Source organism: Anas platyrhynchos, chromosome 30 (assembly GCF_047663525.1).
Source record: "Anas platyrhynchos isolate ZD024472 breed Pekin duck chromosome 30, IASCAAS_PekinDuck_T2T, whole genome shotgun sequence".
NCBI classification, from domain to species: Eukaryota; Metazoa; Chordata; class Aves; order Anseriformes; family Anatidae; genus Anas; species Anas platyrhynchos.
Window position 1 is genome coordinate 4,500,477 of NC_092616.1, and position 22,211 is coordinate 4,522,687.

Here is a 22,211-nt window from a genome sequence, read left to right on the forward strand (position 1 = left end):
TGGCGGGCATCTTGTCAATTAGGAGCATATTTTACTAAACAAATCCTAACCTTTTATTCCCTATTCCTTGATCCCTGATCATCTCCCCTGTTTCTTCATTGGCTGAGTACTACAGGTCCACAAGCTACTTGACGATCCTCTATACCATATATGTACATTTTTCCTTTTTTTCAACCCTTTAATTTCTCCTTTCTTATGTTTTGAGAACTTGTGATCTTTGTTTTACTGTTCTATCACTGCTCATCCTGTTTTTTCTCAAGCTTCTACCGTATTTTGGATCAGTGAGGCCTTCTACTGTCCACTTCTCTACTTAGCATTCCTCCTTATTATGACTACACAACTACCTTGGAATACAGAAAAGTAATTCACTACTGCAAAAACACAACTTTGTTTCTTACAATTTTGCTGGAGGATGATAAACAGACCCCACTGTCTTACAGGTGTATTGAATGTGCACTAAATTATGGATTTCAGAACATGTTAAGACCTTTCATAGGTACCAAGTTCATGTCCCTTGGTCTTTCGATAGACCCTGAGTCCAAGAGGCATCAGATGACCAACAGCAGCTCCAGCACCGAGTTCCTCCTCCTGCCATTTGCAGACACAAGGGAGCTGCAGCTCCTGCACTTTGCGCTCTTCCTGGGCATCTACCTGGCTGCCCTCCTGGGCAACGGCCTCATCCTCACTGCTATAGCCTGCGACCACCACCTCCACACCCCCATGTACTTCTTCCTCCTCAACCTCGCCCTCCTTGACCTGGGCTGCATCTCCACCACGCTGCCCAAAGCCATGGCCAATGCCCTCTGGAACACCACGGCGATTTCCTATGCAGGATGCGTTGCACAGGTCTTTTTCTTCTTCTTTTTCTTTTCAGCAGAGTATTCTCTTCTTACTCTCATGTCCTATGACCGCTACGTTGCCATCTGCAAGCCCCTGCACTACGGGTGCCTCCTGGGCAGCAGAGCTTGTGCCCAGATGGCAGCAGCTGCCTGGGGTAGTGGGGTTCTTTATGCTCTGCTGCACACTGCCAATACATTTTCCCTGCCCCTCTGCCAAGGCAATGCTGTGGACCAGTTCTTCTGTGAAATCCCCTCCATCCTCAAGCTCTCCTGCACAGACTCCTACCTCAGGGAAATTGGGCTTCTCACATTTAGTGGTTTTCTGTTTTTAGGGTGTTTTGTTTTCATTCTTTTCTCCTATGTGCAGATCCTCAGGGCTGTGCTGAGAATGCCCTCTAAGCAAGGCCGGCACAAAGCCTTTTCCACATGCCTCCCTCACCTGGCTGTGGTCTCCCTGTTTCTCAGCACAGGCATGTTTGCCTACCTGAAGCCCCCCTCCATCTCCTCACCATCCCTGAACCTGGTGATGACTGTCCTGTACTCGGTGATGCCCCCAGCAGTGAACCCCCTCATCTACAGCATGAGGAACCAGGAGCTCATGAATGCCATTAGGAAAGTGATGTCATGGAGATATTTAAGGATGTGCTGAGGAAACTGACTGGACCTTTTTGCAGCTATAAACTGCTTCTTTTCTTTTTCAGGTAAATTGCAGTTTATGTAATGATAGGGCAAGCTGTCTTAACTTCTGGATGGATTTAATTTGTTTTGTTTTTAATTTCCCCTTGTGATATTGTTTTCCACAAAGAAATGCTGTTCTTCATCCCCTTGTACCAATATATCTTTTGTGACCCTGAGGCTTTGCATAAATGAGGAGCCAGACTCTCTGTGTATTTAAACAAAATAGATGAAGCCACAACTTCTTTGTCTGAGACCCACTCTCAGTTGATCAGGAAGTAATGGGACTGGCAAACCCTTTCTGGCTGCAGCAGCCCGGGCCTGGCTGCCCTGGCCCTGGCGCAGCAGGAGCTGCCTGAGAAACCCCAGGGATGGCACGAAGGGGCTGCAGGCCTCTGAGGATCTGCTGCTGAAGAGAGCAGGGGACACAGCAGGGGACACTGACCTCTGTATGCTTCTGCCTCGGATGTTCCCCTCTGTGGTGCTGAGCCCTCTGTGCTCCCAGGAGCTGCTGTGCCCTTCACAGGGGCTGTGGCTGTGGTGGCAGTGCCCAGAGCCCTGCAGCAACCTGCTGTGGGCACTGTCTTGGGGTCACCCCAGCCTGGGCTGCTGTGCTGGGCTGGGATGAGGGCAGGGAGGTGGCCAGGGGATAGGGAAGTGGGAGAATTGGGGGGAAGCTGGGAAAGTCTGGAATAGCCGTTTGGCCATTGCTCACATCTCTGCCCACCAAGGGCATATGAGAGGCTGTTGTCCCTCACAGCCCTGCCTGTAATCTCTCCCTTCTCACACTGTGCTCTGTCATATCCAGCATTTTCCCATGCCTAGTCACACAGGCTCCCACCCCATGTCCAGATGGCATCACTGCAGGGCAGCCCTCCCCAGGGCCCAGGCATCTGCCTGCAGCTTCCACAGCTGCTGCTCTTGATGGCCTCCTGAGGCCTGCCTGCTCCTGGCCCATCACAGTGTTGTGAGGAGGTGACTTCAGCAGCAGCAGCCCAGCCATGGTGGACAGAGCTGTCCCCTGCCTGAGCTGCCCCGTGTCCCGTGGGGTTTGTGATGCACTCGATGACATCGCTGTGCCTGCCTGCCTGCCACCCGGCAGTCAGGTCACTGCAGTAGGAATGGCATCACAACCCACCTCCCAGCCGTGTCACTGGGACCTTCCTCCACCTCTCCCCTCTCCCCAGCTCCCAACACTTCTGGGTTGGTTTCCTGATAGTTCAGGTGATGTAAAATCCTAGAATCCCAGCCACTCGCCCATCTCTCTCCCAGTTATCTGTGTGTACACATGTAACTGTGTATATAAATTTACCTTTACTTGCACATATAGCTGTAGTTACATCTGTAGCTATACAAATATATCCACAAAGAAATGGTTTGTGACCTGCTACGGCACTTGCATGTGCACAAATCGATGGGGCCGAATGGGATCCACCCAAGGGTACTGAGAGAACTGGCAGAAGAGCTTGCCAAGCCCCTATCCATCATTTATCAGCAGTCCTGGCTATCGGGGGAGGTCCCAGCTGACTGGCGGCTAACAAATGTGACGCCCATCACATGAGAAGGGCCGGAGGGCAGACCCAGGAAACTACAGGCCTGTCAGTTTGACCTCAGTACCAGGGAAGCTCATGGAGCAGATCCTCTTGAGAGTCATCATGCAGCACTTGCAGGGCAAGCAGGCGATCAGGCCCAGTCAGCATGGGTTTATGGAAGGCAGATCCTGCTTGACGAACCTGATCTCCTTCTATGACAAAGTGACGCGCTGGGTGGATGAGGGAAAGGCTGTGGATGTGGTCTACCTTGACTTCAGCAAGGCATTTGACACCGTTTCCCACAGCATTCTCCTCAAGAAACTGGCTGCTCTTGGCTTGGACTGGTGCACGCTTCATTGGGTTAGAAACTGGCTGGATAGCCGGGCCCAAAGAGTCGTGGTAAATGGAGTCAAGTCCAGTTGGAGGCCAGTCACTAGTGGTGTCCCCCAGGGCTCGGTGCTGGGGCCGGTCCTCTTTAATATGTTCATCGATGATCTGGACGAGGGCATTGAGTGCACCCTCAGTAAGTTTGCAGATGACACCAAGCTATGCGCATGTGTCGATCTGCTCGAGGGTAGGAAGGCTCTGCAGGAGGATCTGGATAGGCTGCACCGATGGGCTGAGGTCAACTGCATGAAGTTGAACAAGGCCAAGTGCTGGGTCCTGCACCTGGGGCGCAATAACCCCAAGCAGAGCTACAGGCTTGGAGATGAGTGGTTGGAGAGCTGCCAGGCAGAGAAGGACCTGGGAGTGATGGTGGACAGTCGGCTGAATATGATCCAGCAGTGTGCTCAGGTGGCCAAGAAGGCCAACGGCATCCTGGCTTGCATAAGAAACAGTGTGACCAGCAGGGCTAGGGAGGTGATCGTCCCCCTGTACTCGGCTCTGGTGAGGCCGCACCTCGAGTACTGTGTTCAGTTTTGGGCCCCTCGCTGCAAGAAGGACATCGAAGTGCTTGAGCTGGTCCAAAGAAGGGCGACGAAGCTGGTGAGGGGCCTGGAGAACAAGTCCTACGAGGAGCGGCTGAAGGAGCTGGGCTTGTTCAGCCTGGAGAAGAGGAGGCTCAGGGGCGACCTTATCGCTCTCTACAGATACCTTAAAGGAGGCTGTAGTGAGGTGGGGGTTGGCCTGTTCTCCCACGTGCCTGGTGACAGGACGAGGGGGAATGGGCTAAAGTTGCGCCAGGGGAGTTTTAGGTTAGATGTTAGGAAGAACTACTTTAGCGAAAGGGTTGTTAGACACTGGAACAGGTTACCCAGGGAGGTGGTGGAGTCACCATCCCTGGAAGTCTTTAAAAGACATTTAGATGTTGAACTTAGTGATATGGTTTAGTGGAGGACTTGTTAGTGTTAGGTCAGAGGTTGGACACGATGATCTTGAGGTCTCTTCCAACCTAGAAATTCTGTGATTCTGTGATTCTGTGATATTTCACTATACAGACAGAAAGATGTGAATATTCCCATCAAGAAAGGCAGATAATACAAATATGTATATATATATATATATATGTATGTATGTATGTATGTATGTATGTATATATATTTTCCCCTGTATTTGCATTGCCAGAATTTCTCCTATGCACTGCACTTCATCTCCTCAGTATTTGAGGTATTTCCACCTGGCCTTACGAAACAGACCATGCTGGAAATCCCCTTTCCAGCACAGTGTGTGCATGTACATTTTCCGCTATTCTGCAGAGTTGCCCTCCACTTGCTCTTGCTCTTTGGTCATTCAGATACTTCTCATATACACAGTTGCTTCTAGGGAGTTTGGGGAGGTTGAGCTTGCCTGTATTTCAGTAGTCCCTTTCATCATCCCTGTAGCCAATTCTATATTTCTCTTTTACCGTTTCCTATCTCTCTGTGTCAAAAATTTCATGTACAGTCATCCCTTGTGGATGGTGCACCTCATTGGAGGCAAGTTAGAGTTGACTCACAGTTGTGGACTGTGGTTTTTGTTTGGTTGCTTCTTTTATTTTTGTTGGTGTTTATTTTTAATATACATTTTTTGTAAATATTAAAAGAAAAAGACACCCACACACATAAATAACAACAAAAAACTATGTGCAGCCAGATGTCTGAGGAAGAGAGGTGGGAGTTGGTGCAAAAATCATAGAATCATAGTATATCCCAAGCTGGGCAGGACTCATAAGGCTCACAGAATCACAGAATCACAGAATTTCTAGGTTGGAAGAGACCTCAAGATCATCGATTACAACCTCTGACCTAACACTAACAGTCCCCACTAAATCATATCCCTAAGCTCTACATCTAAACGTCTTTTGAAGACTTCCAGGGATGGTGACTCCACCACTTCCCCTCCACTACTCAAGGTGAGGCCCCAGCCGTGCAAGGTAGAGCGGGACAATCATCTCCCTCAACTGACTAGCAATGCCATGCTTGATGCACCCCAGGATATGGTTGGCCCTCCTGGCTGCCAGGGCACACTTCTGGCTCATATTCAGCTTGCTATCAAACAAAACCCCCAGATCCCTCTCTGCAGGGCTGCTTTCCAGTGTCTCATCACCGAAGGAACAGAGTTCCCCTGAAGGAGAGCAGTACAAGGGGAAGGGTTTCTGGCACACTCCTGAGAGGCCTGTGGGAGCTGCAAGCCACACCAGTCTCTGAGACACTAGACAACTTTCCACCAAGATCCAGATCCCAAAGAGGCACCAGCTCCCAGGGAAACATGGCCCTGATTTGTCCCCCATCATGAGGACACATTGAGCCATGCCCAGACAAGCCCTAGGGCTCAGGAAAGCCCTAGCATGACGACCCAGGAGTCCTGACTGCCGCATTGTTCCCTAAGTCCAGCGGGACTCTCAGGCTGGGCTCCCACAGCAGCCACCAGCCCTGTCCAGCCTGCCCCACAGCCCAGGACTTGCATCTTTGGACAGCTGACAGCCCCTTTGTCACCCCTTGAGAAGCAGCTCCCAACATCCTTACCTTTCGAGGAGAGCTGCAGGAGCCCTGAGAACACGGCAGTAAGGGTGGAAGTAATGGTCACTCTCCAGGAACCCTTCATGCTGCTGGCCCTCAGCTCAGGACAAGGGATGCCCGCCCTGGCTCCTCAACCACAACTCCTCTGTAAGGTGCCCCTGCTCCTCTGCCCATCAGCAAGGGTTGGGCAGTGAGGGTTTTGTGACATCAGGGCTCCATGCACAACAGAAAATTGTCATTTTATTGGTGTAAGCCTGAAGATTGCCTACGCATTTTTTAAGAATTTCAAAAATTTCACTTCAATTAGCTGAAATGATCGAACACTTCTAATACAATATTTGACGTGCCCCATGAAATCAAAATGATCATATGATGATTATTACAGCATGAGAAAAAATACTGATCTTCCTCTGTAGTCGCATTGCCAGAACTCTGTCTCTTGAGCACCGCATTTCATCTTCCCCATCAGAGAATCATAGAATCGTAAGTCAACATTGGAAAATGCCTCCAAGATCAGCTGGTCTAACTGATGCCCTACTGCCAATGTCACCCACTAAACCGTGTTCCTAAGCACCATGTCCAGCTTTTCCTTAAACAGCCCCAGGGACAGTGACTCCACCACTTCCCTGGGCAACCCATCCCAATGCCTGACTACTCTTTCTGAGAAGAAATGTCTCCTAATTTCTAATCTAATCCCCAGCCCCAGTGAAATGTAAGGCCCTTCCCTCTAGTCCTATCACTAGTTTCCTGTAAGAAGAGGCCAACACTCAGCTCCCCATCACTTCCTTTCAGTTAGCTGTAGAGAGCAACAAGGTCTCTTCTGAGCCTCCTCTTCACCAGACTAAACAACCTAAGTTCCCTCAGCTGCTCCTCATAGCACTTGCTTTCCAGGCCCTTCACCAGGTTTGTAGCCTTTCTCTGGACACGCTCCAGCACCTGGATGTCCTTCTGGAAGTGAGGGGCCCAAAACTAAACAGAGTACATGAGGTACGGCCTCACCAGAGCAGAGTACAGGGGGATGATCACCTCCCTGGTCCTGCTGGTTACACTACTGATACAAGCCAGGATGCTGTTGGCCTTCTTGTCCACCTTGGCACTTTGTTGCCTCATGTTCAGGCAAGCTTTGACCACACCCCCAGATCCTTTTCCTCTGCACAGCTTTTGAGCCACTCTGCCCCAAGCCTGTAGCCTTGCATTGGAGTTATTGTGAGCAAAGGGCAGGACCTGGCACTTAGCCATGGTGAACCTCATCCCACTGGCTTCTGCCCATTGATCCAACCTGTCCAGGTCCCTCTACTGGGCCTTCCTACCCTCTGGCAGTTTGACACTTCCCCCCAACTTGGTGTCACCTGCAAACTTACTGAGGGTGCACTCAATTCCCACATCCAAATCATCCATAAAGATATTAAAGAAGATGGGCTCCAACACCAACCCTTGGGGAACACCACTGGTGACTGCTCGTCAGCTGGATTTCACTTCATTCACCACTACTCTCTGGGCCTGGCCATCCAGCCAGCTTTTAACCCAGCATAGAATGTACCTGTCCAAGCCATGGGCTGCCAGCTTCTCCAGGAGAATACTGTGGGAGACTGTGTCAAAGGCCTTGCTGAAGGCTAGGTAGACTACATCAACAGGCTTTCCCTCATCCCCCAGGCAGGTCACTGGTCATAGAAGGAGATGATGCTGGTCAGGCAGGACTCTGATTAAAGAGACCATATCAGAAGTCACCTTTCCAGCAGACTATCTGGACATGTGCAGTTTCTGTTGTTCTGCAGAGTTTTCTTCCACTTGCTCTTTGGTCATTCAGATCCTTCTGATACATCGAGTTGCTTCTTGGGACTTGAGGGGAATTCAACTTGCCCGTCCTTTGGTAGCCTCTCTTGTCATCCATGTACACAACTCTGTAGCTGTATTTCTCAATTACCATTTCCCATCTATTTGAGTCAGATGTTTTTCTGTACACTTATCCCCTGTGCATGGTTCAACTTGGAAATGGCTCATTGCTGTGGACTTTTTTTACTTTTTTTTTTTTTTTTAACGTGTGTTTCTTTGCTGATTTTTTTTTTTTTGTTAAGTATTAATAGCAAAGACACACACATACATAACAAGAAAAAAATGTTTGCATCTGCTTTTCTCAGAGAAGGAGGCAGCAGCTGGTGGAAAGAGACTGTAACATCCACCTGCAGATGTCAGTGGAGAAGTCTGATGTAATTAAAAGTGATGCAAGTCACGCTGGCTGATGTGAGAAGTGGTGGGGATGGAGAGCTGAGCAGCAAGGTTGTCCATACAGTCTAGGACTTCAAGGGACTGCTTTTCCTATCCATCCAGACCTCCTTAGGAGACACTTTGGATCCACGTCAACTACTGAATGCTACTAAGTTAAATGAGCTTACATATGAAAATGTTATTTTGTAAAGTGGTCATTGAAAACTTCCTCTTTAGCAACACTCTTGAAAACTTATTAATTAACTGTAGAAGTCTGGAAGACTGGATGAAAATGGCTGAATTGTAATGAGCCCCATGGTGCATTTGGTGCTGAGCCCATGGACCTCAGGTAGTGAGAAGAGAATGATGTAACTGCAGGAGAAGTCAAAGTCAGAAGGAAACTTTGAAGTGTCTAGGAGTATTAATGGGCCCCAGTGAGGGTCATTACTGACAAAGCCTCCCCATGGACTTGTTAGAGCAGACAATTGGAGGCCATGATTGCAGGTAGGCAAAAGCACTGGGCAGGAGATTCTGATGCTGAGTAAAGGCCTTGGTTTGTTTGGTGAAGCAGAAAGGCCAAGCCCTGTCCCCCAGCCCCTGGGCAGGGAGGTCCTGTCCCTCACCCATGGCTCAGGGCTCTTCCTGGGGCAGTGGGATGTGGGGTGTGTGATGTTGTGTGAAGGACAATGCTATGACACCTGCTGGCCTCCCCACTGGGTTGCAAGGAGGCAACAAGGCCTCAGTGTCATGAGCACAGCATGTGTCCTCGTGAGCCTCAGTAGCAGAGACAACTGCCATAGCCAGGGGGACAAAGACCTTGGTGCTGCTGGGGCCTTCCAGCCTTGCCAGTGCTCTCGGTCTTTTCCACCAAAGGCTGTCCTGCACTGTCCTATCCCTTCCCACTTTTCCCTGCAGGCTGTAGGCACCCACCTTGCTTCTCCACCTTGCTCTCATCCAGATATTTCCTTACTTTCACTGATGTCTCCCCACCCTCCATGGCAGTTGCTTGAAACACACTAGTATGAGCTGACCACAGACTCCTTCTGGGTGATGTCAGGCACCACAGCACTACCCTTTCAGTGACATTTCCTCCTCCAGGAGAACTTTGCAGTACAAATGACAAGTGGGCCAGGTTGTCCAGCAGAATTCCCACCCACAGCCTCATCCATTTGATAAGTCCACATAGCACCAATCAGGCTATGAGGAGTCTCTGGGAGACAAAGACACAGGCCAAGGTGCAGGTAGACAGTGTCCCTTTCGTTCCCCTCCCCTATGGGTTCAGCAATCCTGTTTTTGTCCTTCAAGTGCCTGGAGGTGGCTGTGGAAAAGCTTGCCCCATCACCTTCCCAGGGACTGAGGTGAGGCTCACCAGCCTTAATTCTTCCCACCCTATTTTCTCTTCTTCTGGAAGACAGATTTGAAGTCCTTCTAAGTCTCCAGAAAGTTCTCCGATCCCTCTGGCACATTTGCTGACATAGTCCAGGAAGGCAGGGGAAGGTGATGCAGGAGACAGGCAAGAACACACAAGTCTTTCTCTTGCACACCCAAAGGCAGGGCATTGCAGTGGTTGTGGTGTCCCGCTGGCTCCTGCTTCCTCTCCCAGATGCTGGGAGGCACCCCAGCCCTGCAGTGCATTGCCCTGCTCTGCACTCATCTGAGATACTGTATGGCATGAGGGAGGAATGGACACAGGCTGAAGGCATTTGTGCTCACTCAGGTTTGCCTCAGTACATGAACAAAATGTACACACTGAAGCCTCATCTATACAGGGCACACATACGGACTTCTGACTTAGCCATTCAGTGTCCTTCTGGGGGGGAACAAACCACCTCTCTGAGCTGGGTTCAGAGCCTAAAAAGTCACCCAAGATGTAACCAGGAAAATATCCACCTCTTATTCTCTACCGTATATACAATGACAGGTTCAAGACTTTCCAATAAGTCTTCATTAATCAACACCCTGCAATTAAGACACAGATATCATTCCCTTAGTCTATGGGTGTCGCGTTAAAGGGATGTAGCTGATTAACCGTTACGGGCCCGGTTGGATTCAGAGTACTGAACCAGTCGGACATTCACCAAAACTGGGGGTCCATTCGGACATTCACCAAAAACGTAATAACCGCCTGGGGGTCCGCTCAGACATTCACCAAAAACGTATTAACCACCTGGGGGTCCGTTCAGACATTCACCAACAATGCATAACCGTCTGGGGGTCTGGTTAGATTCAGAACACTGAACTATCACGAATAACCACCCTCACCCTAGTCGCATTAATGAGAGCTATCACAATGCAATCAAGTATGGTTTATTACAGCAACAGATAATCAGGTTCTTTTGGATTGCCGGTGATAGTGACTATCTGCAAAAGCAAGCTAGTATGCATGAAATACACAGGTGTTATAGGTGTTACAGATGTTACAGGTGTTATAGGTGTTACAGTTGTTACAGATGTTATAGATGTTATAGATGTTATAGATGTTATAAGTGTTACAGATGTTATAGGTGTTACAGGTGTTACAGGTGTTACAGGTGCGCAGCCTAGAAATAAACGCGCTAAAAGGATCAAAGACTCTATAGAGATTTATAAGCAAATATTCAGATCTCACCCAAAGGCGTCCCAATGGGGGGGGAAGAGAGGCTCAGCCCGTCGACTGATACCAGATGTCAAGAGGTCCTAAGGATGTTGTATTTCCTCGGGTTATTATCTACCCTGACGGTGGTATCTTCCCCAACATCCCCTCTCTCTTGGGCCAATTTATATTATTTTCTATCTTTTAGGTGGAGCTTGAGTGGCTCTAGTCAAGCATATCTTAGTTATGATTGGTGTAAAGTTTTCCCGTCTCCGTTTAAAGTAATAGGCTCCGAGAAATTCAGAGCGCATGCTCAGTGAGGGGTGGTCGCACCTTGGAGGCGGGTAGCTTTTGGGATGGAGGTGTGTTTTGGTATTATAATGATATTATAATGAGCAAAAAGTACACTAGGGTACAGCATTTGTCAAAACATGACAGGTCTTTGGCTTAGGGTAGCAAAAAGTGCAGCTTTGTGCACAAGAACAATTGAGGCCCCACCTGATTACAGAGCCTAGCCGTGGTGTCTCCACTCCACTCTACGCTCCGTGGTGTTCCTTAGAGCTGGCACACCAAGTTTCCCCAGCGCGATAGCATCTAAGGTTGGGAGCCTAGGGAATGCTCAGATAATGCAGTTATGCCCTACCCTGAAAGCCTCTTCAGTGCTGTACCTTTCCGTTCAAAACGTGAATGTTAGTTTTATTTTCCTAGTTACTTCAGGCATTTACACCACAATGGGCCTACTTAATGAAATGTCCATAAAATGTTCAATGATTCCATTTAGTCCATGAATTGGGTTCTATCCGTTGTTGTGACCCCAAAGGACAGGAGAAGACATACGTTACATGGAGTGACAGGGCACCAATGCCAGCTCAGGTTAGGTCACTGCTGCACTTGCACTGCTCCTTGTGAGGCTCCTCTGCTATTGGTTCGAGTGTTTCCTGCTGTGGAACATGGCTGTGTGGTGCTTATCTGCCTGCTGGGTTAAACCACAGCACAGACCAGGCTGCAAAATCTGACATTGCAAATGAGCTCCACCCTTCACCCCTGCCCCAGACTGGGCTCATCCACCGGCCACAGTCCTTTAGAGGTGTACTTGTTCCAACACAGCCTTATTCAGGAGTCTTATTCCCTTCGGAGCTTTACCTACTGTGTCATGGAATTACCAGCAGCCACGGATGCTTGCAGGTATACCTTCTGTGTTGTACACTTATCCATGTGCCACATTCTCTTCAGAGGTGTACCTGCTCTAGTGTGGCCTTTTCCATCGCAGAAGGATGATGAGGAGTTCTGGGCTGCAATGCAGAGATTCAGTGCAGAGATGATTCAGGCGAATATAGGTCTGGGATATATTGGCTGATAGAGGACCAACAGGGTCAGGCTTTGGAAGAAGCCTGATTAGTTGTGGGGAAACCACTGGTATTGGTAAATCCTCAGAAAAACACAGGGATGTATTTCAAGCCACAGCCAGTAAGGATGGAGAGAAGTTAGGACAGCTTTGGCAGTCATCAGGCCAGACTGAACTGAGAATGTGAGTGTATGGTAAAAGTCTGCAGGGATGCAAGCACAGGTAGAGGAAAATGTAGGACAGGCTGTGGAGGGGGATGACAACGGGCCATTTGGGGCTGGAGCCCCCCCAGTGGAATAGATGACCTCAGGGCTACAGCTGCAGCCTCTTCCACTAAGGCCCACCAGAGGACACTGGTCCCTTACTGCCCCAGGGCCTTGTTACCTCCTCAACCCCACAGAGCCTGGCAAGTGTCCTACCAGTGTCCTACACTCGGAATTGCACACCCCACATCACACTGCCCCTGCCAGAGCCCCAAGCAGCCCAGGACATGCAGGATCCCCCTTCCCAGGGGATGTGCTCAGGCCTTGGCCATCCCCCTTGGTTGAACACATCAAGGGCTTTCAGATCCACCTCCCTACTTGATTTTCCACCTGTAACCAGTGCCTCTGATTTCCTCCTCCACCGTCTCCCAGGGACGGGCACCTTGTCTCCTTGTTGCCCTCGTGGCCTCTTCTGGGATGGCCCTCAGTGGGGCTGGCCAAGACCCTTAGACGTTTGCAGGCTTGCTTCTGTCTTTTACTTCTTGAGAGTCTTGCTCAAGCTTTCAGGATCTGCAGTTCAGGAACCTGGCAGCAGAGGGCGAATGTACATGCAAAACTCCCTCACAAGCCAAGGCTCTGGGCATAAATCTTCCAAGTCTTCAATTCTTATGGGGTTCATCAGGGAGATGCCAGGAGTCTCCTTAAAGGGACAGACTTCAAGAATAATACAAACTATAGGAAAGGATTTATTATTTCTGCTATTTCTTTAGTTGTCTGCCTACAGTTAAAGTGAAATCAACAATCTCCAACTGGTATTGATCCTGAATGTCTGCTAAGGGATTCTGAGCATGCAGGGAAATCAAGACCTTTTCTGCCAGGCACTCTATGCACAGTCTTCATCCCTACTCCTCAGCCTCACCCTTTCTCTCATCAGCCTCCCGGGACTGACACAGCTGCAATAAGCTCAGATTTTTCCACTAGCATTGCATCGGAATGTTTTCCAGCCCCTTGGCACCAATTCCCATCTGCTTTCCTCAGAGAATGAGCTACATGCAGGCCCTAAAGGTAATGTCTTAATTGACAGCATTGAAAAATAAAAGACACAGTCCAGTAAAAAATAAAAGACACTCTTCAGCTCTATATTAAGCCCTCTATTCAGCTCTGTTGATTTACGGAAGGAATCCAAGAGACAAAACAAATTAAATGCACTATTTTTCAGAATTTTTAGGCTTGTCTATGAATTCTCACCCAAATTTGCACACATTTTCCCAAACACATTCCTTCCCAAAACCTTAAATAGTGAAACTGTGTTCCCAGGACATGCGTGTATTGGCACATTGCACATCTCCATATCTAAATGGAGCAGAGAGCAATGAAGCTTAGAGGGGTTGGATAGGTCCTGCCTTTAGCTCTTTGCTGTCGACCCATGGCCACACCTGATAGGACTTCCCTTTTGTCCTTCCTCTTTATGAGCTGGCCAAATCTTTATGGGGTGTACAGTTGCATAGCACCATGGCTCTCCATGTGCCAGACTCCAAGCAATACCCAGAAACCCAGAGCACAGCCTTAGAAAGAGGCCCAGAGCACAACTGAGGAAGGCAAATGTGACTCCTATCTTGCACAAAGGCAAGACAGAGGTCCCAGGGAACTAGAGGCCAGAAAGCCTTTCCTCAGATTGTGGGAAGGTGATAGAGCAGATAATCCTGGAAAGCATTTCCAAGCACATGGAGGATAACAAAGTGATCAGGAGTGGTCAGCATGGATTCACCAAGGGTTTGTTGAGACTTAACCACTTGATAACCTTCTCCAATGAAAAGACTGCCTTGGTAAATGAGGGGAGAGCAGGGGATGCTGTCTGCCTTGTCTTCAGAAAGGTTTTTCATGTTTCCCATAAGATCCTGATAGAGAAGCTGATGAAGTCCAGGCAGAATGAGGAGGCAGTGAGGTGGACTGGAAAGTTCCTGCACAGCTGGGCTCATAGTCCTGTGGCAGGTAGTCTAGTTGGAGGTCAGTCACAAGGAGGACTCTGTAGGGGCAATATTGGGACCTATCCTGTCCGTTCAAACCTCAGCCATTCTTTAATTTTGTGATCCTATGTGGATGATATGGACTGGAATTTTGCTAAACATCTGGGTTCAGAGGGTAGTTACCAGATACACACACTCTAGCTGGAGGTCTTTCAGTACTGTGCAAACAGGGAGTCAATACTAGACCAATATTATTTAACAAGTTTATTAATGACTTGTACAATGGGGCAAGTTGGCAGATGATATGAATCTGAGAGCAGTGGCCAACACACAAGATGGTTTTGCTGTCATTCTGAGGGACCTTGCAGCCAAAACTGGGCATGAAATTCAACAAAGTGAAATGCTTCTGCAGGAATAACATTATGCACAAAGACATTGCTTGGGGCCAACCAGCTAGAAATCAGCTTGGTAGAGAAGGACCTGGGTTTTCTGGTGGTCAATGAGATGGACGGGTGCCAGCCATGTGGAATTACATCAAAGAAGGCCACCAGCACCTTGGGCTTCATTATTACAAACCTTGCCAGTACATTCAGGGAGTTGGTCCTTCCTCTCTACTGACCTCTGCTGAGACCAAACCCAGTGTGCAGTGTCCACTTCTGGGCTTGCCTGTGCATGAAAGACCTGGATGTAGTGCAGTAAGTCCAGTAAATGACACAAAGATCATTAAGAGACTGGAGAGTCTTCAGATGAGGCTGAGAGAGCTGGAGTGTTGAGCCTGGAGAAGAGAAGGCAAGGGGGAGGTTTTTATCAAAGAATCACAGAACAGCCAAGGTTGGAAGGGACCTCTGAAGATTGTTTAGTCTAATCTCCCTGCCAAGCAGGATCACCTAGAGCACATTGTGCAGGATGACATTCAGGTAGATTCTGAATATCTCCAGCAAAGGAGACTCCACATCTTCTCTGGACAACCTGTTCCAGTGTTTTGTCACCCTCTCAGTAAAGAAGTGTTGTCTCATATTCAGACAGATCTTCCTGTGTTTCAGTTAGTGCTGCGTTGCCTGAAGTCCTGTAGCTGGGCACAACTGAAAACATCTGGTTCCATCCTCTCAACACCCTTCCCTCAGATATTTATACACATTGATGAGGTCTCCCCTCAGTCTTCTCTTTTCCAGGCCAAACAGGCCCAGCACTGTCGGCCTGTCCTCGTATGACAGGTGCTCCTCATCCTCTTTGTAGACCTCCTCTGGACTAGCTCCAGCAGTCCCATGTCCATCTTCTACTGGAGAGCCCAGAATTGGGACCACTGTGAGCCACTGTGAGCCACTGTGAGCTGTGGTGCCAAGCACTGACGCTCAACCCTGGCTTTGGGGTCTCCCTGCAGGTGCTGCCAGTGCCTGCAGCCACCAGAGTCCCCCAGCCCTGTGGGCGGCACTGGGTCCTGTCCTGACCTTTGGGAGCTGCTCTGGCTGCAGAGGGGCTGCCAGGAACGCTGGGGCTGGTGCTGCCCACCCTCACATCCTGCTCCAGGTGTCTCTTGGTCCCTGCAGCCAAAACTGTGACTGAGGGGAAGAGGCCGGCCTGGCTGGGGCCTGGCAGTAGTTTTGGGGTGGTGGCCATGTGAGAGCTTGCTGCAGTGCTGTGGCTCCTGTCCAGAGGCCTGACTCTGGGCTGGCCCAGCACCACTGCCCCACACACAGTCCCACGGCCCCTCTGTGTAGGTACTGCTTGGGGCAGAGGGCATCAGGGCTGGGAAATGTCCCCCGGCATGGTCCCCACACCAGAGCTTGGTGCCTTGTCCCCCTCACAGCCCGCCTGATCTGGCTGCTTTCCCCCAGTGCCAGGCCCCTGACCAGCCCCAGCCACGTCTCACACAGGGGCTCATGGACAGCCCCACTTTAGGGTCTGCTGGGGTCTGGGCATGGGTGACAGGGCTGGTCATTCCCCAGTGCAGGCACAGATCCCAGCAGGAAGAAGGAGCCAGGCACATTTCCAGGACCAGCTCCCACCTGGGCAGTGGTGAATGGCCCTCCCTGTGCTCCCTGCAGGCCCAGAGCTGGCAGTGCTGCTCTGCTGCGGTGCCCATGGGGTGACTGTGCATGGCTGTGCTGGTCCGGATGGGAAGCTGACCCTGCCAGCAGGGGGTCCCTGCTGTTAATCCCCTTCCCCAAGACCCGTGGATGTGGCAGGAGACTGAAGGGATGATGGTGCACCTCTCCTATGCAGAAAGGTTGAGGGAACTGGGCTCGTTTAGCCTGGAGAAGACAAGGCTCCACAGAGTCCTCATTGCAGCCTTCCTGTACTTGAAGGGAGCGTATAAACAGGAGGGGAATGCCTGTTTACAGGTGTTGGTAGTGATAGGACAAGGGGGAATGGTTTTAGAGTAAAATGGGAGATTTAGGTTGGAAATTAGGAGAAAGTTTTACACTCAGAGGGTGGTGGGGCACTGGAACAGGTTGCCCAGAGAGGTTGTGGATGCCCCATCCCTGGAGGCATTCAAGGCCTTGCTGGATGTGGCTCTGGGCAGCCTGCTCTAGTGCTTGGCAACCCTGCTCAGAGCAGGGGGGTTGAAACTAGATGATCTTTAAGGTCCTTTTCAACCCAGGCCATTCTGTGATTCTGTGATTCTGTGATTCTATGATTCTATGATTCAGTGTCTCTAGGTGTGGCCAGTTGGTACTTCACTAACAATGACATGAGTTACTGCCAGTCCTCCTTCCCTGTACCTGCTGGGTTCCCACTTTCTCCTCTGAGGCTGCATAGTCCTTGTTTACTTCTAAATACCTCAGATTAGAACTCACTTTATTCACACAGATACCTGGATTTAGTACTCCAGTAGAATTGTTTGGATTCTGGAAACTAATTATAATAACCCTGTTTTTTTAAAAGTAGTATTGAATATGTATCAGCCTAGGAGCATAAAAATCAGCTGCTTGATGTAACTGGTGTGCATCTTGGTGGAGCAGAGACTCCCGGCGCACCCAGCGCTGTTTGCTTTCCTCTATTCCTTTAATAAATTGTAAACTTTGATTATAGTCCTATTTTGAAGACTGAGCCATTTATTACAACCATCTCCGCTGTCACTGCACATGATGGTCTTGTACCCAGGGTGAAACAGCAAGTATTTAGGCCTATTGCTGGCACAATCGTTGGAGGAAGAGCCCAGCCTTCAGGCAATATACTGAGGACATCCCATTTTATTACACAGCTGTCCTAAGAGAGTCCAGTCAGAGAAAGGCTTTAAGATAGACTTTGATACAGGCTTCAGGTGAGACAATGCAAAGTCATTCCTCAGTATCAGCTGGAGGAAACCACGTATTTTTCTAGGAACAGCAAAAGAATAAATACTAAAATAAAGAATAAAACAATAAATAATATCAAATACACAATTATTATTAAGGAAGCAATACCACACAAACATGGAACAGGATATATTGGGAGTCATTTGGGAAGAGAGACAAGAACTTCATGAATACTAAAAAACATTCATGAAAACACTTTCCAAATGACATCCTTGAGCTCTGCTGCCCAGGAGGCTCATGTAGTGCAGGGGCTTGCAGATGGAAATGTAGCGGTCATAGGACATAACAGTGAGAAGAGAATGCTCTGCTGATATCAAGAAAAGAAACAGAAAGACCTGTGCAGCACATCCTGAGTAGGAAATGGCCCTGGTGTCCCAGAGGGAATTGGCCATGGCTTTGGGGACAGTGGTAGAAATGGAGCCCAGGTCAATCACGGAGAGGTTGAGGAGGAAGAAGTACATGGGGGTGTGGAGGTGGTGGTCACAGGCTATGGCGGTGAGGATGAGGCCATTGCCCAGGAGGGCAGCCAGGTAGATGCCCAGGAAGAGCGCGAAGTGCAGAAGCTGCAACTCCTGTGTGTCTGCAAATGGCAGGAGGAGGAACTCGGTGATGGAGCTGCTGTTGGACATTTGGTCCTCCTTGGTATGGGGACCTGTTCAGGAAGGAAAATACAGTGACGACGTAAGACATGCTTCTCTGAGTGAAACCTATACCATTACTCAGACTCTCCCTCTGCCATACTTCCTAGTATTTTCTTCCTATGAAGGAAACATTCATTCACCTCCATGATTTGAGCTTTATTTCATGAAGTTCAATATTCCATGAGGAACAGGAGCATTTGCCAATGGGCTGTCAAGGAAGCATTTCCCAAGGAAGCTGTGGGTACATGGGAATGTACCGGGGGGGCTGGATTTTATTGTCAGATATATTATATATATACTGCTTTTTCAGTATTTTCAGTTCCAATGCAAAAGAATATGGGTGGCAAAAAGGACTTTTAGGATTTTTTTTTCTACATACCCTCCTCCTCCTCATCATGCCTAAAAAGTCTTCTCTGCAGTCAGAAATCCTGAGCATTTCTGCTGCACTCATAGTGACTTGCCGTGAGACCTGGGAGGCAAAGCATTTCATTGTGCAGGGTGAGGGGAGCTGGCTGTGTTTGTCCCCAGCTGCCTGGCACTTGCAGCTTTTGGACACTGAGGGCGATCACATTCATGTTACACGGAAAGAAGCCAGATGCTACTGAGAGCAGAGGAACCCCCTGCCAGTCATTTCCACCCGCTGCCAAGTAACCTGAACATGGCCACTGCAGCAGCTTGATTGGCCCTCAGAAGGGCTGGCCGGCAGGCACTGTGACATCATCCCGCGCATCAGAGAGCCCCCTGGGCAGCAATGACGTCACTGCAGAGGGGAGGGCGAGGGGCTGGCAGAGCCCCATCGAGGGGCTGGCTGGGGGTCCCCTCTGCTACAGCCACCTGACAGCACGAGGCAGGCAGGAGGGCAGGCAGGGTTTGTGGCTGCCTTGCTCAGGACGAGCCCTGGGTGAGCTGGGTGAGAAATCTGAGCCTTAGCTCCAAGAGCTTCTCTTTGCTCTTGACTTTTCTCGATAACACCACTTCCAGGTGAGCTCTGCTCTTGCTAAAACCATACCTCCATCTCCACCATAAATTTCTGTTTTTGGAGCCTGTCCTTGCTGTCACCCCCTGGCAGATCCTTCATGGCTCCTCTCAGTGCCCTGTCCCTGCGTCGTCCCAGCCCCACTGCCCCACACATGGTCCCACAGCTGTGCTGCCAAGGCACTGCACATGGCAGTGCACAGTCAGGGCTTGGTCAATCTCCCCTCATTACAATCCCAATGGAACCATCAGGGTCCCTTTCCACCATGGCCCTCCTTCCTTTGCAGCCTTCTCCATCCCATGGCCCCTGCCCTGACCTAGCCACGTCCCATGAGGGCTCTGTAGACAGCCCTGCCCCAGGCCTGCAGGGCTCTGGGCCAAGACAGAGACTGGCAGGGCTGGCCATTGCGTTGACACAGGCCTCCCTGCCCTCTGCCCAGCCCAGTGGCAGTGGCTCCAGGGCAGTGCCCACTGCAGGCTTCTGCAGGGCTCTGGGCACTGCCACCACAGTCCCGGCCCCTCTGAAGGCAACAGCATCTCCTGGGGCATAGAGGGCTCAGCCCCACAGATGGAAATATCCATGGCAAAAGCATATAGAGATCAGCGTACCCTGCTGTGGTGTCCCCTGCTCTTCTCTGCAGCAGATCCTCAGAGGTCTGCAGCCCCTCCATGCCATCCCTGTGGGTCTGCAGGCAGCTCCTGCAGCCCGTGGGCCAGGGCAGCCTGCCCCAAGCTGCTGCAGCCAGAAAGGGGTTCGCTGGTCCCGTTATGTCTCTGCTCTGCTGAGAGTGGGATCCAGAAAAAGAATTTGCTGTAGGTTCATTTATTTTGTTTAAATACACAGAGAGGCTGGCTCCTTGTTTATGCAGAGCCTCAGGGTCACACAAGATATGTTGGTATTTAAGTGCAAGGGGATGAAGAATGGCATTTCTTTGTGGAAAACAGTATCACAAGGGGAAAATGGAAAAAAAAAAAAAAAGTTTTCTAGAAGTAAAACCAGGCTTAGCCTGTCATGGCATAAACCACAATTCATGTGTAGAAGAAGCAAAAGAAGCAGTCTATAGCTGCTGAAGGGTCCAATTAATTTCCTGAGCAAATCCTGATAAACATCCATGACATCACTTTCCTAATGGCATTCTTGAGCTCCTGGTTTCTCATGCTGTAGATGAGGGGGTTCACTGCTGGGGGCATCACTGCATATAGAACAGCCATTATCATGTCCAGGGATGAAGAGGAGATAGTGGGAGGCTTCAGGTAGGCAGATACACCAGTGCTAACTAGCAGGGAGACCACAACCAGGTGAGGGAGGCACGTGGAAAAGGCTTTGTGGCGTCCCTGCTCAGAGGGGATCCTCAGCACAGCCCTGAAGATCTGCACATAGGACAGCACAATGAGTACAAAACACCCCAAAACCAGAATGCCACTGAATGCGAGAAGTCCAACTTCCCTGAGGTAGGAGTCTGAGCAGGAGATTTTTAGGATCTGTGTGATTTCACAGAAGAACTGGTCCACAGCATTGCCTTGGCAGAGGGGCAGGGAAAATGTATTGGTAGCGTGCAGTAGAGCATAGAGAAATCCACTGCCCCAGGCAGCTGCTGCCATCTGGGCACAAGCTCTGCTGCCCAGGAGGGTCCCATAGTGCAGAGGCTTGCAGATGGCAACGTAGCGGTCATAGGCCATGACAGTGAGAAGAAACAAATCTGCCGACATGAGAAAAGGAAAAAGAAAGACCTGTGCAGCACATCCTGCATAGGAAATGGTCCTGGTATCATGAAGAGAATTGGCCATGGCTTTGGGGACAGTGGTAGAGATGCAGCCCATGTCGAGGAGGGCGAGGTTGAGGAGGAAGAAGTACATGGGGGTGTGGAGGCGGTGGTCACAGGCTACAGCGGTGAGGATGAGGCCGTTGCCCAGGAGGGCAGCCAGGTAGATGCCCAGGAAGAGTGCGAAGTGCAGGAGCTGCAGCTCCCGTGTGTCTGCAAATGGCAGGAGGAGGAACTCAGTGATGAAGCTGCTGTTGGACATCTGATCCTCCTGGACAACGGGGACTACCCAAGGAAGAAAAGACCACGATAATTAAGAGAGACATCTCTGAGAAAAACCTACTCCACTTCTCACTGAAAAACCCACACAGTGACTTTACCATTTCTGAGACTTTCCTGCTGCTCTGTTGCTTGAGCTTTGGATGTTGCTGGAGGAAGGTGTCACTGGGAGCAGGGGACACTGCTGTGGACTGTGGAGGAGTCACGCCTGCTTACAAGTCTAAACATAAAGAAATCAGGAGTGACCTCTAATTAAATCTACCTCTGATGTATGTAGAATTCCCAGCATTACCATTCTCAACACTCTTGACTGCCAAACAGCATTTATGTTTTAATTTGTTTCAACTGCATCTGTGACACTCTTCTGAGTTTTTTGAGGGTAGAAAACCCTGGCATTTTTCCTACATTCCAGGTGAGATTTTGTGAATGTTCTATGAGGATTTTGTGAAGTGCAGTGAGGATAACCAGTCTGTCCATCTACCCTGGTCTCAGCCAGATTCCTCTAGGGCTCAGTCGAGTTACCCACATTGAGCTGCTCAATGATTGTGGCCTCCAGAATGTCTGGGAAAATGATTCAGCTTTTTCCTTCCCTCCAGACTGCATTGCCCCAAGCCCCAGAGTTTAGAAGGGGGTTTGGGCACTTCTCCTCTAAGGGCAGATCTGCGTGGTGGGACCAAGAGGGTCAGAGCTTGAGCTGCAGCTGAATGCCAGATCTGCAGGGAGCCATAAAACGACACTAGGTGTAGGAGCAGAGAGAAACAGCACAAGGCTTCTGCCAGGGGAGGCAAGGCCAGGGAGGGACTGACAAGAACTCAGGAGACTCTGCTCTGCTGGAGGTTCTGCTGCTGAAGTTATGAGTCACGTCCTCAATCCTGTGAGCTAGGGGACAGACAGACAGGTAGCAGAGTACTCTGCTAACACTGTCCTACCATTCCCTGCCCATGGCTGTGCTGCCTGCAGCTGTCCCTGCCTGCAGC

General features: G+C 49.9%; 2 protein-coding genes across 2 annotated transcripts; one reads left to right on the forward strand and one right to left on the reverse strand.

Annotated features, from left to right (window-relative positions):
• Positions 1–552: 552 nt before the first annotated feature.
• Positions 553–1,488, forward strand: LOC139999853 (olfactory receptor 14C36-like). Its single transcript, XM_072029480.1, has one exon. The coding sequence runs from the start codon at positions 553–555 to the stop codon at positions 1,486–1,488; it is 936 nt and encodes a 311-aa protein (XP_071885581.1).
• An 18,784-nt stretch (positions 1,489–20,272) lies between these two features.
• LOC139999854 (olfactory receptor 14C36-like) lies at positions 20,273–21,217 on the reverse strand. Its single transcript, XM_072029481.1, has one exon. The coding sequence runs from the start codon at positions 21,215–21,217 to the stop codon at positions 20,273–20,275; it is 945 nt and encodes a 314-aa protein (XP_071885582.1).
• Positions 21,218–22,211: the final 994 nt, after the last annotated feature.

Coding starts and splice junctions, on each gene's coding strand:
- LOC139999853 (XM_072029480.1), top strand. CDS start 553: ATGACCAACAGCAGCTCCAGCACCGAGTTCCTCCTCCTGCCATTTGCA.
- LOC139999854 (XM_072029481.1), bottom strand. CDS start 21,217: ATGTCCAACAGCAGCTTCATCACTGAGTTCCTCCTCCTGCCATTTGCA.